This window comes from Meriones unguiculatus (assembly GCF_030254825.1).
Source record: "Meriones unguiculatus strain TT.TT164.6M chromosome 13 unlocalized genomic scaffold, Bangor_MerUng_6.1 Chr13_unordered_Scaffold_28, whole genome shotgun sequence".
Taxonomy (NCBI): Eukaryota; Metazoa; Chordata; class Mammalia; order Rodentia; family Muridae; genus Meriones; species Meriones unguiculatus.
In genome coordinates, this window is record NW_026843644.1 from 8,344,119 (window position 1) to 8,365,077 (window position 20,959).

Consider the following 20,959-nt stretch of genomic DNA (forward strand, 5'->3'; position numbering starts at 1 on the left):
TAAGTCTCAGCATCTACATTGATAGTCTGCAGGGCAGAGCTTTTCATGGGTCCTCTGTGTCAGGCTCCTGACTTGTTCCCTCTTACTTTTTCATATATTGTTGTATCTTTGTCCTTATTAGCTTCAGTTGTCAACATTTCAAAGCCTACAGTCATCTGAGGGAGCCTCAATTAAGGGCATGCCCTCAACAGAGAAGCTGGCTGCTATATCTGTGAGAGATTGTGTTGACAGATGATTGATGTGGGAAGGCTCTTCCACTGAGAGATGCAATAACCCTAAGAAAATGGGCTTGGCCCACGTAAGATAACTACCTGAGCATGAGACAGTGATTAAGTAGGAGACCAACCCAAAAACGTTTGTCATGGCTTTTGCCTTAATTTCATTCAAACTTGACTTTCTATGCTAAGCTCCCAAAATGATGGACTGTGATCTGACACAACCAACCTAAATGAGTAATCCCATTTATGACCTGGGATTCTTTTGGTTATGGGATGTAGTCACAGAACAAAGTAGCAAATTAGAACAAATATATATATATATATACAAAGAGTGATTTCACTGCTGGACACAGCCTTGGAATATTCACTTTTTAAGGAATATGGAAAACATCAGGATTTAAGATGGGAAAAACTTTAGAAAGCTGTATACAGAGCTTCATCGGCTATTCTGGTAGGACTTAGTTGATCAGAGTGTTGACAGTAATGCAGACAAAGTAAGTCCAGGTCATAGGATTTCAGTGGAAAATAGAGTCCATGGAAAATTAAGCTAGAGGTCATTTGTGTGATATTTTAGCTGCAAATCATGCTTATTCTGCCCATGCCTTGAGAAATTGAGTAAAGTAGAATTAAAAAATAATGGGCTGGATTTCTTACATGGAATGTTGAATCTGTTGAATGGATATTATTAGTGAGATGTTCAGGGCCAGAGTAAAAGAATGAGCCAAGTGGGGCAGAAATAAATGTAAGGTCTTTGGTTTGTAGAGAAAAACAGTAGGTAGTTTTAGATGGCAGAAACGTGGTGAAACAGAGACAGGAATTTTCAAGGAGATTATTGCCATCAAAGAGAAGGTCCTAGCTTTGGATCTGAAGCCTAAGATGGTTTCCATAGAGTAATACTCCCTCTTGCTAATTCTTCTGTTAATGGAAGGAGTAGGCAACGTGATTCCTAGTGCCAGGAAAGAACTTCATATAAAAGCTGCTCCAAATGTGGTCAAAGTGTGACACCGTCCATCCCAATTTAGAATCCAACTTGACAGGCTCACCCATGTTGTGCTGGTTCTGGAAACAAGAAAGATTCAAAATTTAAGGTAATGGATGCTTTATTTGTGGTTTCTGTTCAGCACTGTGCCAGCCATCTGTGTTTGGCAGAATCAGATCCCCAGCGAAGATGCTGTAAAGGTTCATTGCATGAAGCAGGGTCAAGTTGTACCTTGACACTACAAGATGTTCAGATACCTAAGTTATGAGACACATCTAATATAGTGCTGCCTTTAGGAAGTGGAAGTAACCAAACAGAGATGTATGATACATTGCAGGGATAGGACCATCTAAGCCTTTTGAATCAGCAACAGGATTTGTTGTTTTCCTTGCTGATCTTTTTTTCCTTGGTCCAGTCTCCCATCACTATATACTGGAATGAAAATGGGTATTCTGTGCATCTATGTTGGAATGATGTAACTTGTTTCTGATGTTACAAGATGGGGCACCCAAGAGATTTTTCTTCTGTGTCAGTAGAGACTTTGGACATTTGGACAGTGTATGAGCTATTGCAGAATTTTAGGATCATTGAAATTAGACTACATTTTCATTATGGGATGACAATAATTCTACAGTGAATTTGGTCAGAACATATTTGATTGAATCAAAATAGCTCCCAGAGAAGATAATGTTTCTGTTTTGACATTGAAGAAAAAGTTTCTATGTAGCTGTGGCTGTCCTGAAAGTTGGTATGTAGACCAGGCAGGTTTTGAACTTACAAGTCTAACTGCAGTCGAGTATTTGGCTTAAATTTAGTCCAACATGCCTGGCATGAACATCATCATCATTGGCCGCTGAGCCTGGAATTTAGGGTCAGGTGTATGACAACCTTCCTACTTGTTCTGTTTGGTTCTTTTTAACTTTATTTATTTATTTATTCACATTTAATTCATTTTTAATTTAAATTTGTTTCTTAATAATTTATTCTCTGACATGAACTTGGCTCTTTGATCACCTCCTCCTGGAGGGTGCAGCCTTGTGAGGCCAAAGAGGAAAATGATGCTGCCATCCTTGATGAGACATGATAAGCTAGGATCAGACAGAAGGGGAAGAATTCCTCCCCTATCAGGAGACTAGAAAAAGGGCACGGGAGGGAAGAAGGAGGGTGGATGGGACTGGGAGTTACAGTAGGGATACAAAGTGAATAAATTGTAATAAATAAATAAATAGCATTTAAAAATAATTTATCTGCTTAACATCCCAGTTGAAACCCCTCCCTTGTCTCTTGCTGGCCTTACCCTCCTTTCCTCTTTCCCCCTTATCTAATTTTCTACTTCTCAGATGGTAGGAGCCCTCCTATCAATTCTCACTAGGACTGCCTGTATCCTCTTCCTTTGTGACATGCAATGCCCGCTCTACCACGGGGAAGTGATTAAAGAGCAGGTAACAGAGTCCATGTGAGAGACGTGGGATCCTCTTACTATGGATCCCACATGGAGACTGAGCTGCCTATCAGCTACATCTGAGCAGGGGTCTGGGTCCTCTTCATGAATTGTCTTTGGTTGGTGCATCAGTCTCTGCAGGTCCCCTGGGCCCAGATTCATTGGACTTGTTGGTCTTCTTATGGACCTCCTGTCAGCTTTGGGTCTTTCTATCCTCCCAGTCTTTCCTATGACTCCCTGTGCTCTGCCCAAAGTTTGGCTGTGAGTCTTAACATCTGCTTCGATCCCCTGCTGGGTAGAGTCTTTCAGAGAATATGTATGTTAGGCTCTCATCCTCTTCCCTCTCCTCAGTCACTTCTGATGTCAATTCTATTTGCCCTTTTGAATAAGAATTGACCATCCTCCATAGGGTCCTCTTTTTATTTAGCTCCTTTAGGCCTGTGGCTTGTAGTATGTTTATCCTGTATTATGGCTATTATACACTTACAAATGAGTATATATCATGCATGTCTTTCTGGTTTTGGAATAACTCGCTTAGGATGATAATTCCTAGTTCCATCCACTTGCCTGAAAATTTCATGGTTTCCTTTTTGTTTTAAATACCCAAGTAGCATTCCATTGTGTAAATGTACCACAATTTCTGTAAAACAATGGTTTGTTTGAGAGACATGTAGTTTGTTTCCCTATTCTGACTATTATGAATATAGATGCTATGAACATAGTTGAGCAAATATCTTTGTTGAATGGTGGAGCATCTTTTTTATATATGCCCAGGAATGGTATAGCTGGGTCTTGAAGTAAAACTATTTCCAATTGTCTGAGAAAGCATCAGATTGATTTCTAAAGCGGTGGTATAAGTTTGCACTCCCACCAGCAATGGAGGAGTGTTACTCTTTCTCCACATTCTTGCTAGCTTGCTGTCACTTCAGGTTTTAACATTAACCATGATGGGTTTAAGATGGAATGTCATTTGCATTTCCATAATGGCTATAGATATTGAGCATTTAATGTCCACCATTTTGATATTCCTCTGTGGATAAATCTCTGTTTAGTTCTGTACCCCAGTTTTAAATTGGATTATTTGGATTGTTGGAGTTTAATTTCTTGAGCTCTTTAAATATATTGTTTATTAGCTCTTTCTGTTGTATATAGGGTTGGTGAAGATCTTTTCTCAGGCTGTAGGCAGTCATTTTGTTCTATTGACAGTGTTCTTTGCTTCATAGATTTTTGTTTCATGAGATCCTATTCGTTAATTCTTGATCTTAGAGTAAGTGCTCTTGGTGTTCTGTTGAGGAAGTTACCTTCTATGCCAATGAGATCGAGAATCTTTCCCACTTTTTTTTCTAACAGATTTAGTGTATCTGGTTTTATGTTGAGGTCTTTGAACAACTTGGACTGCAGTTTAGTGCAGGGTGATAAATATGGATCTATTTTCATGTTTCCACATGTAAACTTCAGGTTAGACCAGCACTGTTTGTTGAAGATGCTGTCCTTTTTCCATTGCATGGTTTTGGCTTCTTTGTCAAAAATCAAGTGGACATAGGTGTGTGGGTTTATTTACGGGTCTTCACTTCAATTCTATTGATCCACTGATTGTTTTTATTATAGTACCATGCAGTTTTTATTACTATTGATATATAATAGACCTTGAGATGAAGAATGGTGATACCTACTGAAGATCCCCTATTGTACAGGATTGTTTTAGCTATTCTGGCTTTTTTATTTTTCCATATGAAGCTGAGAATTGTTCTTTCAAGTTCTTTAATGAATTATGTTGATATTTTGATGGGAATATCATTGAATCTGTAGATTGTTTTTGTTACGATGGCAATTTTTACTATGTTGATCCTACTGATCCATGAGCATGAGAGATATTTTTATCTTCTGGTATCTTTTTCAATTTCTTTCTTCAGAGGCTTGAAGTTTTTGGGGTTTTTTGTTGTTGTTGTTGTTGTTCATATAGGTTTTTTACTGGCTTGTTGAGGATAACACCAAAATACATTATGTTTTTTTGGTTGTTGTTTTTTTTTTTTTGTTTTGTTTTTTTACTGGCTATTGTGAAGGGTGTTATTTTCCTAATTTTTTTCAGTCCATTTGGCTTTTGTATACAGGAGTGTATTTTTTTGAGTTTTTTTTTAAGTGAACTTTATATCCACCCACTTTGCTGAAGTGTTTTTCAACTGTAGGAGTTCCCTACAGTAGAATTTTGGGCTCATTTTTGTATACTGTCATATCATCTGTGAATAGAGATACTTTGACTTCTTCCTTATCAATTTGTATCCCCTTAATCTCCTTTAGTTGTCTTATTGCCCTAGATAGGTCTTTGAGTACTGTATTGAAGAGATTTGGAGAGAGTGTGTAGCCTTGTCTTGTCCCCAAGTCCAGTGGAATTGACTTAAACATTCTTTTCATTTAGTTTGATGTTAGCTATATACTATTCTGTATATATTCTGTATACTATCTTTACTATTTTTAGATATGTGCCTTGTCCCTGGTCTCTCCAAGACTTTAAACAAGAATAACTGTTGGATATTGTCAAATGCTTTTTCAGCATCTATGAAAATGGTCTTTTTTTCAATTTGTTTATACGGTGGATTACATTGATGGATTCCATATACTTAACCACCCTTGCATGCCTGGGATGAAGCCTACTTGGTCATGGTGGATGATATCTTTGATATGTTCTTGGATTTGGTTTGCAAGTATTTTATTGAGTATTTTTACATCATTGTTCATAAAAGAGATTGGTCTTTCTTTTTGGGGATCTTTGAGAATTTATCAAGGTGACTGTGGTCTCACTAAAGGAATTTGGTCATGTTGCATCCATTTCTATTTTGCGAAATAATTTGGAGAATAACAGTATTCGCTCTTCTTTGAAGGTCTTGTAGAATTCTGCTCTGAAATCATCTGGCCCTTGGATTCTTTTGGTTGGGAGTATTTTGATGGCTGCCTCTATTGCCTTAGGCACTATAAGACTATTTATTATCTTTACCTGATGTTGAGTCAACTTTGGTAAGTGGAATTTAAAGAGAATTGTATATTTCATTTGGATTTTCAAATTTTGGGGCATATAGGCTTTTGACATAAAAGTTAATGGTTCTTTGGATTTTCTCACTGTCTATTATATCTTTTTCTTTCAGACTTTGTTGATTTGGATAGTGTCTTTCTGCCATTTACTTACTTTGGCTAAGAATTTTCTGTGTTTTTTATTTTCTCAAAGAACTAGCTCTTGGTTTCGTTGATTCTTTGAATTATTATCTTTGTTTCTAATTTATTGATATCAGCCCTGAGTTTGGTTTTTCCTAGTGGTCTACTCTTGCTGGGTGTGTCTGTTTCTTTTTTTCTTAGGTCTTTCAGGTATGCCATTAAGTTGCTTGTATGGGATGTCTCCAATAGCTTATGATGGCCTTTGTTGGTATTCAAACTCCTCTTCGGACTGCTTTCATAGCATCCCATATGAAGTTGAGAAATCTTCTATCAAGGTTTGTAAAATATTCTGTTGGTATTTTGATGGAAATTTCATTGAACCTGTAGATTGCTTTTGGTAAGATGTCCATTATTACTATGTTAACCCGCTAAGCCATGAGTATCAGAGATAGTTCCATGTTCTGCTATCTTCTTCTAATTCTTTCTTCAGAGACTTGAAGTTTTTTTCATGCAAGTCTTTGACTTGCTTGGATATGGTCACACCAAGGTACTTTATGTCCTTTGTGGCTATTTTGAAGGGTGTTCTTTCCCTAATTTCTTTCTCAGCCCTTTTATCTTTTGTATACAGGAGGGCTACTGATTATTTTGAGTTAATTTTGTATCCAGCCACTTTGCTGATGGTGTTTATCATCTGTAGCATGTCCCTGGTAGAAGTTTTGGAGTTACTCAGGTATACTATCATATAATCTGCAAATAGTGATACTTTGACTTCTTCCTTTCCAATTTGTATCCTTTTGGTCTCCTTTAATTTTCTTCTTGTTCTAGCAAGGACTTCCAGAACTATGTTGAAGAGATATGGAGAGAGTGAGCAGCCTTGCCTTGTCCCTGAATTCAGTGGGATTGCTTTAAGTTTCTCTCTGTTTACTTGATGTTGGCTACAGGCTTGCTGTATATTGCTTTTACTATGTTTAGGTGTGTGCCTTGTATCCCTGATCTCTCCAATAGTTTAAACATGAATGGATGCTTGATTTTTTCAATGCTTTTTCAGCATCTAAGGAGATTATCATGTGTTTTTTTTTTCTTTCAATTTTTTAATATTGTGGATCACATTGATGGATATTTGTATAGTGAACCACCCCTGCATACCTGGCATGAAGCCTACATGGTCATAGTGGATGATATATTTGATGTGTTCTTGTATTGGGTTTGCAAAGTATTTTGTTGAGTATTTTTGCATCAATGTACATAAGGGAGATTGGCCTGAAATTCTCTTTCTTTGTTGGGTCTTTGTGAGGTTTAGGTTACAAGGTGACTGTGGCTTCAATGAATGAGTTTCGTAGTTCCTTCTATTCCTATTTTGTGGAATAAATGGAAGATAGCTGGAGTTACCTCTTCTTTGAAGGAGTGGTAGAATTCTGCACTGAAACCATCTGGTCCTGAGCTTTTTGTGGATTGCAGTCTTTTGAGGAATGCTATTTCCTTAGTGGATAAAGGACTATTTTATTGATTTACCTGCTTTTGATTCAGCTTTGGTAAGTGTAATTGATTAAGAAAATTGTCCATTTCATTTAGATTTTCAAATTTTTTGGCATATAAACTTTTGAAGTAAGTCCTAACGATTGTTTGGATTTCCTTAGTGTCTTTTGTTTTGTCCCGTTTTCATTTCTGATTTTGTTAATTTGGATAATCTCTCTCTGCTTTTAGTTAGTTTGGCTAAGGGTTTGTCTATCTTGTTAATTTTCTCAAAGAACCAGGTCTTGGTTTCATTGATTCTTTGAATTGTTTTATTTGTTTCTAATTTATTGATTTTAGTCTTGAGTTTGATTATTTCCAGGTGTCTATTCTTTTTTGGTGTTTCTGATTCTTTTCTTCTAGGGCCTTTAGATGAGCTATTAAGTTGATTGTGTGAGATGTTACAAATTTCTTCTTGAAGGCACTTAGTGCTATGAACATTCCTTCTAGCACTGCTTTCATTTTCTCTCATAAGTTTGGTTGTGTTGTGTCTTCATTTCCATTTTATTCTAGGAAGACTTGAATTTCTTTCTTTATTTCTTCCCTGACCCAGCTGTCATTTAGTAGTGAGTTGTTCAGTTTCCATGTGAGTGTAGGCTTTTTGCTATTTCTGTTGTTGTTGAGGTCCAGCTTTAGTCCATGGTAATTAGATAGGATACAAGGCATTATTTCAATCTTCTTATATCTGTTGAAACTCACTTTGTGACCAACGATATGGTTTATTTTGGAGAAGGTTCCATGAGGTGCTGAGAAGAAGGTAAATTCTTTTGTCTTTGGGTGTAAGATTCTGTAGATATCTGTTAGGTCCATTTGATATATGACCTCTATTAGAGATATTGTTTCTTTGTTTAATTTCTGTTGTTTACCTGTCCTTTGTTGAGAGTAGGGTGTTGAAGTTTCCCAGTAGTAATGTGTGGGGATTTGTGTGCGGTTTAGGTTTTATTAATGTTTCTTTTACAAATGTGGGTACCTTTGTATTTGGAGCATAGATGTTCAGAATTATGATTTCTTCTTGGCGGAATTTTCCTTTGATGAGTATGAAATGACCTTCCTCGTGTCTTTTGATTAATTTTGATGGAAAATCTACTTTATTAGATATTAAAATGGCTACTCCTGCATGTTTCTTGGGTCCATTTGCTTGGAACCTTCCACCTTTTTACTCTCAGGTAATGTCTATCTTTTTGACTTAGATGTGTTTCTTGTATGCAACAGATTGTTGGGTCTTGTTTACATATCCATTCTGTTAGTCTGTGTCTTTATTGGAGTGTTAAGTCCATTGATGTTGAGGGAAATTAATGACCAGTGGCTGTTAGCTCCTTTTATTTTGATGTTGCTTGTGGTAGTGTGTTTGTGTGCTTGGTTACTTTTAGTTTTGCTGTAGTGACATTATTTCTTTCCTGTGTTTTCCTGAATGTAGTTAGCTTTCCTGGGTTGTAGTTAGTTTTCCTTCTAGGAGCTTCTGTACCTCTGGATTTGTGGGTAGGTATTGTTTAAATTTGTTTTTGTCATTAAATATCTTGTTTGCTCCATCTATGATGACTGAGACTTTTGCTGGGTATAGTAGCCTGGGTGGTCATCTGTGTTCTCTTAGGGTCTGCATGATATCTGTTCAGGCCCTTCTGGCTTTCATAGTCTCTGATGAAAAGTCAGGTGTGATAATGATTGGTTTGCCATTATATGTTACTTGGCCTTTTTCCTTTGCAGCTTTTAGTATTTTTTCTTTGTTCTGTATACTTACTGTTTATTATGTGGTGGGAGGATTTTCTATTCTGGTCTAATTTATTGGGTGTTCTTTAGGCCTCTTGTATTCTTGTAGACCTCTCTTTTAAGTTGGAGAAATTTTCTTCTATGATTTTGTTGAAAATATTTTCTGGGCCTTGGAGGAGGGAATCTTCTTTTTCCTTGATTCCTATTACTTTTAGGTTTTGCTTTTCATGTTGTCTTGGATTTCTTGGATGGTCTGTGTCAGGAATTTTTTAGATTTAACATTTTCTTTGATAGCTACATCTATTTATTCCATTGTGTCTTCCACACCTAAGATTCTTTCTTCCATCTCTCGTAGTCTATTGCTTATGCTTACTTCTGTAGTTCCTCTTTTCCTCCCTAAGTTCTTTCTCTCCACAGTTTCCTCCACTTGTGTTTTCTTTAATTTTTTTTCCAATTCTCTTATCAGATCTTGAGCCATTTTATTGATTTCCTTCACTTCTCTGACCGTATTTTCCTTCAATTCCTTCAGCTGTTTGTTCAAACAATCCTCTGTTTCTTTAATATCTTTTAGTGATTTAAGTATTTCCTCTCTAAAAGCCACAAATTACTTGGCTGCAACTTCCTGTATTTCTTTAAGGATGTCCATAATCTGTTTGACTTTATCTTCCTCCATTTCTTTGCAAAAGGCAATAATCTGTTTGACTTTATCTTCATCTAGATCTTTATGTAGTTTATTTTTTTCCGCTATTATCCTGTTCATAAGCACAGATGTAAGGTCATCTTCTTGAATTTCATTTACCATGGTGTGTCCAGGGCTGCTTGCCCCTGAATAACCGGGTTCTGGAGATGCCATACTGCTCTGTCTTTTTGAGCTTTTACACTTGCCTCTACCCATTTGGCTATTTTAGGTGTTGGGTGTTAGTTTCTGGCGCTTCCTGGAATCCTGTGGTGGGGATAATCCCCTTGGCAGGAAGATGATTTTTCCTGAAGGAGGGCTCCTCAGCTTTTGAGGTATTGTCACTGAATAGCAGGTATTTCTCAGGAATTGCCAAAACTCACCACAGGCATAGAGACCTGAGCAGTAATTGTGGTCTTTGTTAGTCAAGGGGGCTCTTCTCTCACCCAGAGAAGTCCTGGAGACAGCTGTCCTGCTTCTGGCTTTCTTGCTGTAAATTTAGTAAGCTGTAGCTGTAACCTGGATACCCCATGGTTTGGTCAGCTTAGTTAGGGATAACTGGTTGTCCCTTAAGCAGTATCTGGGGGTTGATCTTGGGGATCCCAGGCTTCTGTTGGTCTGAGGTTAGAGCTCTGTGCCCCAGTACCGAAGCAGTAATCCGTGGCAGCTGATCACTGCTCTCACATGTGCAGCAGGAGGCTAGAGTCTGGAGCCTGTGAATAACCAGAAACTTCTCCAGAGCTAGGTGTCCTGAGGTAGGGTCAGATGTTTTTCCCACCTTTGGGTTTTCTCCCAACATGAAGACCTAGTCTGTGGTGTTTGACATGGTGTGTAGAATGGGTAGGCACTTGCCAGATGGCTACCAAGCTGGTGACTGGGAAAGAACCTGAAAACATTTCCAAGAATGTTCCCATGTGTGGTGGTGGTAGTGTGTGTGTGTGGGGAGTTGGCTGAGTGCTCTAAGCTGGGACCTGCTCTTTCCCTGCCTGTGGGGTTTTCTCCAGACAGGGAAACCCATCCTCTAGTGTCCTGGGGCACAGAGTTCTGTCTGTGATGGAGAGTAGGGCATGCAGGTCTCGCAACTGGAGGCCCACTCAAGGCTGGCAGCTGTGCACCCACCAGCCTGCAGGACCTTTTCCAGGGATAGACTGGGTGACCTGAGGTCAGTCCAACTTTCTTCTTCCCTGTTCTTTTTTTTTTTTTTTTTTTTTTTGAGACTGGGGCTTCCAGTCTCTGGTGCCCAGGAGCACACAGTTTTGCCTGGGAAGGTGATCAGGACACACAGGTGCATCCTGCGCCTGAGATATTTTCCGGGTTCTCACTGAGTGACCTGAGAGTGGAACTGAATGATCCCCACACCACTGAGTTTCCTCTCACCTGGGAAACACGATTGCTGTTCTTTTAGGACACAGAGTTTAGTCTTTTAGTTGCTGTACCAACATTGCTGTCTTGTTCCTATCCTGGTCCTCCTGGCAATGCCATCTTGGATTCCCTCTTCCTCATCCCTTTCAATTAATTTTGGTTGAAAGTCTGTTTTATTAGATATTAGAATAGTTACTCCTGCTTGCTTCTTGGGTCCCTTTGCTTGAAAAACTTATTCCTGCTGCAACATCCAAGGAATTTTCACAGAGATTTGCTGGGCACTCTGAGGTTGGACCCAATTGTTTCCCTCATTATCTGTTTTCTTCTTACCTTGGAAACACAGTCAGTGGTGTTTGGGGGACCACAGATCCAACTATTGGTCACTGTGCAGTCTCTGCTCCCCAGGTTATCAGACACAGTGTACAATCACCGCAGCCATCTGGGATCTATTTTTAGTTTTTACTGAATATAAGTATTTTGATTGTATGCATGAATATGCACCTCTTGTGTGCCTAATCCTCACAGTAGTCTGAAGATGTCTTCAGAATTCATGAACTTATAGCAATTGAAAGTAGTGGGTCCCAGGTAAACACTAACAATTGAGCCCAATTATATGCAAGAGCAGTAAGAGCTCCTCACTGCTGAGCCATTTCTCCTATCTTATGTTGCTCATTTATGATCATCATTTACACCGCTAATATTTTTGTCTTCTATTTTTACCTGTTTAAACATGCATTCCCTTTTAGTAAGATATCATTGAAGTTACAGTTTAAGCTGGGGCACTGCAGATTTCTGGAAAATAAATATACAACAGGAGTGAATGTATAATTCCTTGTAGAAGCTTCAGTAAAGACATCTGAGTTCTTTCAATATTTTGTGTTTGTTTGATTGACTTTTAGGGGAGGCTCTGTCTTACTATATAGGTCTGGCTGTCCTAGAACTCTTTGAAGAGATAATGCTGACATCCAGTTCAATAAGGTACACCTGTGTCTGCCTCCTGAGTGATGGAATTGAAGGCATGACAGAATACACCCAGCTTGTCCACCATTTTTTGTAGTTAGTAACTGTTAATAAATTTCTCTGATCTGTACTTAGTATTGTTCATCTGTTAATTTCTCTCTCTGTGTGTCTCTGTCTCTATGTGTCTGTCTCTCTATTTCACACTCTTCTCTCTGTCTTTGTCCACATTAATTGCCATGTCTATTCCAAAGCTATATCCTCTTCAAAAAGTTCAGATATTATACAGTTAAAACTTGTTATTCCGTTTTCTTCTAAAATGACTTAGTGATAACATTAACACTTCTTTTTTTAATGGAAAAGTTTTAATCTTTATTTTTAATCTATAGACTACATTATTAAGTAAGGAGGATATACAAAACAATGATCAAAGAATAATTATGTGTTCTATTCCTTTTCTTTTGTCTGGTCACAAAGAAATATGATGTTATTGGCTATGATTGTGGTTGCTTGCCACTCACATTATTTTTATCCATGTATTCACTGTAGTCCACTTTCCCTTCCACAAATATATGAGCCCCCCTCTTCACATACTAATATGCCACATCCCTGAGCCCTGGTCAAAACATAATATTCAGTACCATGTTGTCTTTTGACTAATGTTACCCATCTGTTCAGTGTCCCCTGATCAACACATCTCATTTGTTGCTATATAAAATATCATGACTGTGTTTTGTCCTTCCACCTGTCTCATGACAGGGTGCTGACCTACTCACCCAAGTAACTGAAGATGATTCATAGATTGCTCAAGAACCCAACTAATGGCTACTTTATATTCATGTCTTACAAACTGATGAAACACAGGTTTTTGAAGCACGCCTTTGGTTTTTTTTTTCAATCTAACCTTTAGGCGTTTTCATCTCCCCTACATCACATCACGCGCAGCACCCAACTGTATAACATTCGCACTTCTGTGTCAGAAAATAAATTAAAGAAGCACTAGAATTATATGATTATATTGGCAATGAAGTATAAATTTATATTGTTGCCACTGTTTCTGTTGTACAAATGTATGGCATATTTTAGAATTCCGTGACCTTCAATGACGTGCATGTGAAATTCAGCCAAGAAGAGTGGGCCTTGCTGGAACCTTCCCAGAAGCAACTCTACAAAGATGTGATGCTAGAGACCTGTGAAAACCTCACTGCTATAGGTAAGACTGCAATTTTTCTTTCACTTTTAAAATAAAGAGACAACTCTTACTTTGTTATTGATCCTCTTCTGTAATTCCAATTGAGAATGAGGAGGAATGTGGTAAATAAATCAGGCATGGTTCTAAGGGTCACTTTTCCATTAAAAAAAGAAGATAGTGAGTTAAGTTTACCTTAATAATAACATGATATTTCCAATAATATATATTTTCTGGTACTATATTTTAGGCTACAATTGGGATGACCATAATATTGAAGAACATTTTCAAAGTTCTACAAGTAATAAAAGGTAACTTTATGTGCATGTTGATACAGATATAAATCTTAAATTTTAATGTGTCCTGGAAGTTTGGTGTTTTTTGTTTGTTTGTTTATTGGCTGCTTTTTATTTTCTGTTTTTGAAAAAGATTTTTTTTCTGGGTATCTGTGACTTTCTTAGACTTGCTTGTTAGACCAGCCTGACCTCAAAATCACACAGATCTGCCTGCTTCTACCTCCACAAGTGCTGGGATTGAAGGCATGTACCAGCACACATGGCTGTGTCCTGGAAGTTTTAAAGAAAAGCAACAGTGTAAAAACAGCACTGCTTTATGCGTACTGATGATCATTAAAATCTCATAATTCTATGTACTTCAATGTCAGGTATCTGATTTGTGTTTACAAGGCACTCCCCTAAGATAGAAGAAAAAAAATAATATTGTAACAAAAATACCATTTGAATCATATGGACATTACAGCTACTGACTTGAACTGCCAATCTGTTTAGTCTCATTCTATCTACTCAGATATTGTAAGAGGTATACACACTGAATTGGTGATCAGTATGTGTCCAAAACCTTCTAATAAGCAAAAAATTTATAGTAGAACCAGTGTTACTCATTTTCGTGCAGTAACATTGTAAAGTTTAGTGAAAGGAGCAGCTTATGAGAATCAAGAATTTTGTTGTGGAGAAACCTTAATCCCTATATGACATGTCTATGATGAACAAAAAATGAACTGTGTTAATTCAATGTGGGAATCTTTATTATTTTTGTAAATTAAACTGGTATATCATATGTCAAAATGATTCTAAGACACATGAGCATAGGGATATTGAAAGAAGCAGTGTCCCTGTTTTTCTCCAAGAACAATTGATTTGGTAGTAGTCCCCACTGTGAGTAAATTTTCTGAATGTGATAAATGGTTACTGTTAATTGGTTTTGCAACTTCACTGAGAATTTATCAGCAAACTCATATTGCTGAAAATACCTATGAATACTAGAAATTTGGAACTTCTGCTTGTCCTGGCTCACTTTGTAAATGAAGTATCATTCATACAGTACAAAAATTTGTGAATGGGATTGCTGTGGTAAAACTCTGAATTCTTATAATACTCTTCATATATAGTAGAAAACCTCTTATAGAAAAATGATGCTATAAAAGTGATCCACATAACAAATTCTCTTACCATCACAGGAATCTTCAAAAATACCCGTAATGAAGGAGAATACCGTGAATGTAAATAAAGTGATAAAACTTTAAAATTTGATTCTTCTTTACCATTAGACAAAATTATAAAATTAATTCATATAGATAAATATATTTATTAGTGTAATGAAATGACTGCGGTAAATCTTTCACATGTGCCAATTTTCTTTGCAGGCATGAAAGCAGTCATACTGGAGAGAAACCCTTTAAATGCACTCTATGTTGGAAAACCTTCCCCTATATCACTGTTCTTATATGGCATAAAAGAACACACACTGGAGAGAAGCCTTACAAATGTAATCAATGTGGTAAAGCCTTTGCAAAAAGCAGTCAGCTCATACGGCATAAAAGAACACATACTGGAGAGAAACCTTATGAATGTAACCAGTGTGGTAAAGCCTTTGCACAAAACAGTCATCTCATAAGCCATAAAAGAACACACACTGGTGAGAAACCTTATGAATGTAATGAGTGTGGCAAAGCCTTTGCAGAAAACAGTCATCTCATGAGCCATAAAAGAACACACACTGGAGAGAAACCTTATGAATGTAATGAGTGTGGCAAAGCCTTTGCACAAAACAGTCATCTCATAAGCCATAAAAGAACACACACTGGTGAGAAACCTTATGAATGTAATGAGTGTGGCAAAGCCTTTGCAGAAAACAGTCATCTCATGAGCCATAAAAGAACACACACTGGAGAGAAACCTTATGAATGTAATGAGTGTGGGAAAGCCTTTGCAGAAAACAGTACTCTCTTAAGCCATAAAAGAACACACACTGGAGAGAAACCTTATGAATGTAATGAGTGTGGCAAAGCCTTTGCACAAAACAGTACTCTCTTAAGCCATAAAAGAACACACACTGGAGAGAAACCTTATGAATGTAACCAGTGTGGTAAAGCCTTTGCAAAAAACAGTCATCTCATGAGCCATAAAAGAACACACACTGGAGAGAAACCTTATCAATGTAACCAGTGTGGTAAAGCCTTTGCAGAAAACAGTCATCTCATAAGACATAAAAGAACACATACTGGAAAGAAAACTTATGAATATACCCAATGTGATAAAGCCTTTGCACAGCAGAGTAGTCTCCGAAAACAGGAAAAGACACACAGTGGAGAGAAGCCTTGTGAGGGTAATTAGTGTGATAAAGCCTTTGCATGTAACAATCATCTCCTAAGACAGCAGCACATTCTGGAGGGAAACCATATGAATATAACTATGTGGCAAAGCCTTTGCACATAATATCTCCTAATACATAAAATAACACATACTGGAAAGATGTCTGACTGTAACCAATGTGAAAAAACTTTTGGACTTCAGAATAATCTCCACACTCATGAAAGAAACCCTAATGGACAGAAAGACTGTGAGTGCTTTTAACATGGTGAAACCATTCCACATTTGTATAATCTTCATCATCATGAAAGGATTCATAATAGAGGAAAAACTTATGAATGTGTTAAAATGGTGAGGCCTTGCACAAATCTAGAATCATCATCATCATAAAAGTATCCTTACTGGAGAGGAATTCTGTGAGTATAAGCAATTTGGAAAGGCCTTTGTGTACTTTGGTCCACTGAGATGCAACAGAACTGTAAAACTAGCTCAGTGGAAATGACCTCCCTTTTCTGAAGGGAACATGCAACAGTACTATATAATAAGGGGCAATAGGAACGGAGGGTAGTCATTGGGCAGAGAAGGGAGAGGGATTACTATTGGAATTTAAAGTAAATAAACTTATTTTTAAAAAGAATACAATGAATGTTGAATATCAATTACATGCAACAGTATTATATAATAAGGTGTTTATGGAAGACTTATTGATAATCCTGATTCTCAACATTTACTGTCTTCAATTGCCTCAATTTACACAAGAAACTTTTAGTCCAGTGAATGAATATGTAGGGAATGGTGAACTAACACCAGCCAGGAAGTTCTCTGAGAGTATCACAACAGTGGTAGCCTGTAGAAGTTTCTTTGTGTACACATACCTATTGTTCCAGGGGTTCTATTGAAAACCATCACAACCCAGACTGAAGTTTGAGATGTGAGGGAGGAGGCTTTCTCTTGCATGTATGACCCTGCTGCTGGCCTAGTTGTATAACCATGGAAAGGGTGAGTTTTCTCTGCCTGACTTCATCTGGAGAGTGCCTTTAGACAGAGATGCCATCAATCAAGTTTGATACATGGCCTTTGACACAGATCCCTGATTACTCCCCTCCCTTCAAATATAGGAAAATGAGGTTCCATGTTCTTTTTCACATGATAGGAATGTGCTGTTTAATGCAAATCAAGCATCCTTGAAATGCCCTGTTTTAAACAATTATCTACACCTATCCTTAGAGCATCCCAGTCACTCCCTAAGGGGTACATACCTTTGTTTTCTGGAATTAAAGTTGAACTTACTTTCTGAGGTGGTTCCCAGAGTGTTCTGATCACTGTTATGCTTGGGTGGCTTCCAAGCTTCCTCATCTTCTGGGTGGCTTCCTCATCTTCTGGGCCTCCTTCCTTCCTGGACTGGTGGGAAACAGCCTCCAGGCAACAAGAGAACCACGTTCTCTGAAATGCTTGTGAAAAAAATGTTTCACACTTCATAGCATTTCAAATTTCACATGTTTCTTGATGTGAGATGGTAAATCAAACAGTGTCTTTGGGGTGAGACTCTCTAAACTGAGTTATACCTATTGTTTATTTCACAGTAAGCTTACAGGCAAGCTTCATAGTATGAAGTCTTCTGAGTTGAGCACAGTGGCCTATGCAGAAGTAATAAGAGCAGAAATTTTATTTCCCTCATTTTAATAGCTGAGTAGTGTTCTGATAATGTGTGGATGGATGGGAGAGGAGGGGGACTCCCCCTTTGAGAGGATTAGGGGAAAGGGTTTGGGGGAAAGAGGGAAGGAGTATGGGACCAGTAGGAGTTGAGGAAGTGGCCTTTAAAAAGGGGTATACAATGAATAAATTGTGAAAAAATAAAAATGATTAATAAAATACAAATTAATTAGAAAAACAAAACTTGACAGCAAAAATTTGAGTCCAGTCTGGGTACCCGCCCTCCCTCAAAGAAAAGAAAGATGATATAAAGAAAGCAAAGAACAATAGAATCTTTGTCTTTGCCACCTTTCTTCCTTGTGAGCTCATTTTTTAATCATTACCTAATGGAGACCCATTCCACAACTCCCCTTCCAGTAGCACCCTCCCTCCCTTTTCCCCCTATCTTCTTCCCCTGTTCCACTGAAAGGGGGAGTTCTCTCCACCATTGCCATCTTCCCCTAGCTTCTTAACGTCCATAAGGAGGACATGGAACCTCGTTGTCTGGGGCCTGGCAAGGCTACATCACTGGGGGTGAGTAATCAAGGAGCAAGCAACTGAGAAATTTTTTTGAGAAGTGTTTTATTATTTTATTACTTCTACTACTACTATTATTATTATTGTTGTTGTTTATTAATTACATTTTATTAACTCTGTAATAAAAATCAATAAAATAATCAATAATAAATAAATAAATAATAAATTCTATGGAACTGAGAATTTATTTAAAAAAAAAGAAAAGACAGCCCAATAATCTACCTTAGACACATCTTTAAAATGACATAATATCTTCCACAAGCAAAACAACATACATTTTACTTTTTTTGGGCCACTAGAGAAAGAGAGTGGCCCTTCCGAAAAGGAAAGCTTGAACACTTTAACAGCCTTGAGTTTATTACTTTCGTATTTCTATATCTGAGATTTTATTTAGTCTTCCCATGTCATCCCGAGCGAGGTATCCCAGAAGCAGAAAGACAGGCCTGGTAGAGACTCACTTATAAGGAACTTTGAGTCATATCATGCAGAATGAACATGTGAAAATTTGCAAAACAAGAAGGAGGACCTTCGGGAAACCGCTCAGTCCTCACCCAGAAAGCCAATGTGATGTACACGGGTGGGGGGGGGAGCGGGATAAGAAGTGAAAGGACAGGGACCTACCAGAGAGGGCCTCCGAGAGCCTCTGTCTAACAGGGTAGCCAAGCAGATGCTGAGACTCGCAGCCAAACTTTGGACAGAGCACAGGGAATCTTATGAAAGAAGGGGGAGCTGGGAAGACCTGGAGGGGACAGGAGCTCCACAAAGAGAGCGACAGATGAAAAATTCTGGGCCCAGGGTTTCTTTCAAGGAGTGATACTCCAAACAAGGACCATTCGTGGAGATACCTAAACCCCATACTCAGATGGAGCCCGTGGCAGCTCAGCCTCCAAGTCAACACCCTAGTAAGGGGAGCAGGGGCCATCTCTGATATGAACTCTTTGATTACCTCCCCCTGAAGCAGAGTGCAGTGCTAGCAGGCCACAGAGCAAGACAAGGCAGCCAGTCCTGATGAGACCTGATAGGCTAGGGTCAGATGGAAGGAGGGGAGGATCTCCCTATCAGTTGTCTTGAGGTAGGGTATAGGAGAAGATGAGGAAAGGAGGGTGGGATTTGGGGGAGATGAGGGATGGGGCTACAGATAGCATACAAAGTGAATAAATTGTAATAATAAAAATAAATTAAAAATTCATAACGAAATATTTTAATAAAACAATAATATACTTTCACTTAAATAACAGATTCACTAATAAAATTATTATAAGCAAACATGTTGATCACATTTGAGTGAACAGACAATAATATGGAAAATAAAAAGGGAATTTCATTAATAAATAAATAATGTGTCTTGAGAGATGGCTCCTCATTTAAGAACTCTGGCAGTTCATGTAAAGGATTTTGATCACTCAGTCAGAGGCTCAGAATTTCCCGAAAGCAGTGCATGCCTGTGGTTGGTGCAAGGGCATACAACCAGGGACACACAAGAAAACATTAATTAAACACTCATACACATGTAGGAAGACTAAATAAATTCTCAATGGTATAAATATGAAAGTAATAAACTCAAAGCTGTGATAATGTTCAAGCTTTTAAATTTTTTTTTCAGTATAATGGCCCAAAGAGTAAAATGTCTGGTTTTTTGTTTGTTTGTTTGTTTTTGGCTTGTGGAAGATATTATGTTATTTTCATGATTTCTAAAGTAAATTTTTTGGGGTGAGATATATATATATATATATATATATATATATATATATATATATATATATATATTTGGTAAAGAAATTCTCCATTGCCTGCTCTTTAATTACTCACCCCTTGGGATGCCGCCATGGAGGAAGAGGATCCATGCACTCCTGATGGGACTTAACAGGCTATGTGAGATGGCAATGGTGAAGCACTCCCCCTTTACCTGCACTAGGAAAAGGGGAGAGGAGGAAGAAGGAGGGATGGTGGGACTGGGGGGATTGGAGGAAGGGGGTTTCAATCAGGCTATATAACAAGAAATTGTGAAAAAAAATAAGAACTAAAATCAAATCAAATCACTGATAAGACTTCCACAGTCTTGAATTCTCTTACCAGCATGGGCATAGTATCTCGCTACTTTGTGTAAGAACAATTTCAGAAGATCCATTGCCTATTTCTGGCCCCTGCAGACAATAGGCATGCATGTCATGCACAGACATACACGTGGGAAAACACGAAAACACATAAAAATAGTAAAACTGTTTAAATGTTTCCAAGACTGCTATGAGTTGCCCCATTCTGAACACTATGAACACTTCTGGGGGGAAAAAAATCAAAGGTGGTTTGAAAACCATGTTACCTATGAAATAACTCATTACGTAAAAATCCCAATGCAGAAATACCTCAAAAAATAAAAACCACAATTTTTCTTTAATTATAATTATTTATTTTTTTTAATTTAGAATTAATTATTTATTTACTATTTATTTATTTTATTTATAATTATTTAATTATCATTATTTTTATTAATTACATTTTACTCACTTTGTATCCCCCCGTGGTTCCCTCCCTCCTCCTGTCCCAATCCCTCCCTTCCTCAGCCCTCTGCATGCATGCCCTTCCCCAAGTCCACTGATAGGAGAGGACTTCTTTTCCTTCCTTCTGATCTTAGTCAATTAGGTCTCATCAGGAGTGGCTTCCTTGTCCTCTTCTGTGGCCTGAAAATGCTGATTCCCCCTCCGAGGGAGGTAATTACAGAGCAGGCCAATCAGTTCATGTCAGAGACAGTCCCTGTTCCTATCACAATGGAACCCACTTGAATACTGAACTGCCATGGGCTACGTATGTGCAGAGGTCTTAGGTTATCACCATGCAGAGTCCTTGGTTGGAGTAACAATCTCAGGAAAGACCCCTGTGCTCAGATTTTTTGGTTCTGTTGCTCTCCTTGTGGGGTTCCTGTCCTCTCCAGATCT

The 20,959-nt window shown here is 38.0% G+C and overlaps 1 protein-coding gene across 1 annotated transcript in view; it reads left to right on the plus strand.

The window, feature by feature from the left end:
- Nucleotides 1-14,933: 14,933 nt before the first annotated feature.
- LOC132650654 (zinc finger protein 658B-like) overlaps nt 14,934-20,959 on the plus strand; it is a gene marked incomplete at both ends in the record, with an annotated part of 116,205 nt that continues 110,179 nt past the window's right edge. Inside the window, one exon of the mRNA XM_060376004.1 lies at nt 14,934-15,765. Within this exon, the coding sequence (XP_060231987.1) occupies nt 14,934-15,765 (832 nt within the window). The remainder of the gene's footprint in view (nt 15,766-20,959) is intronic.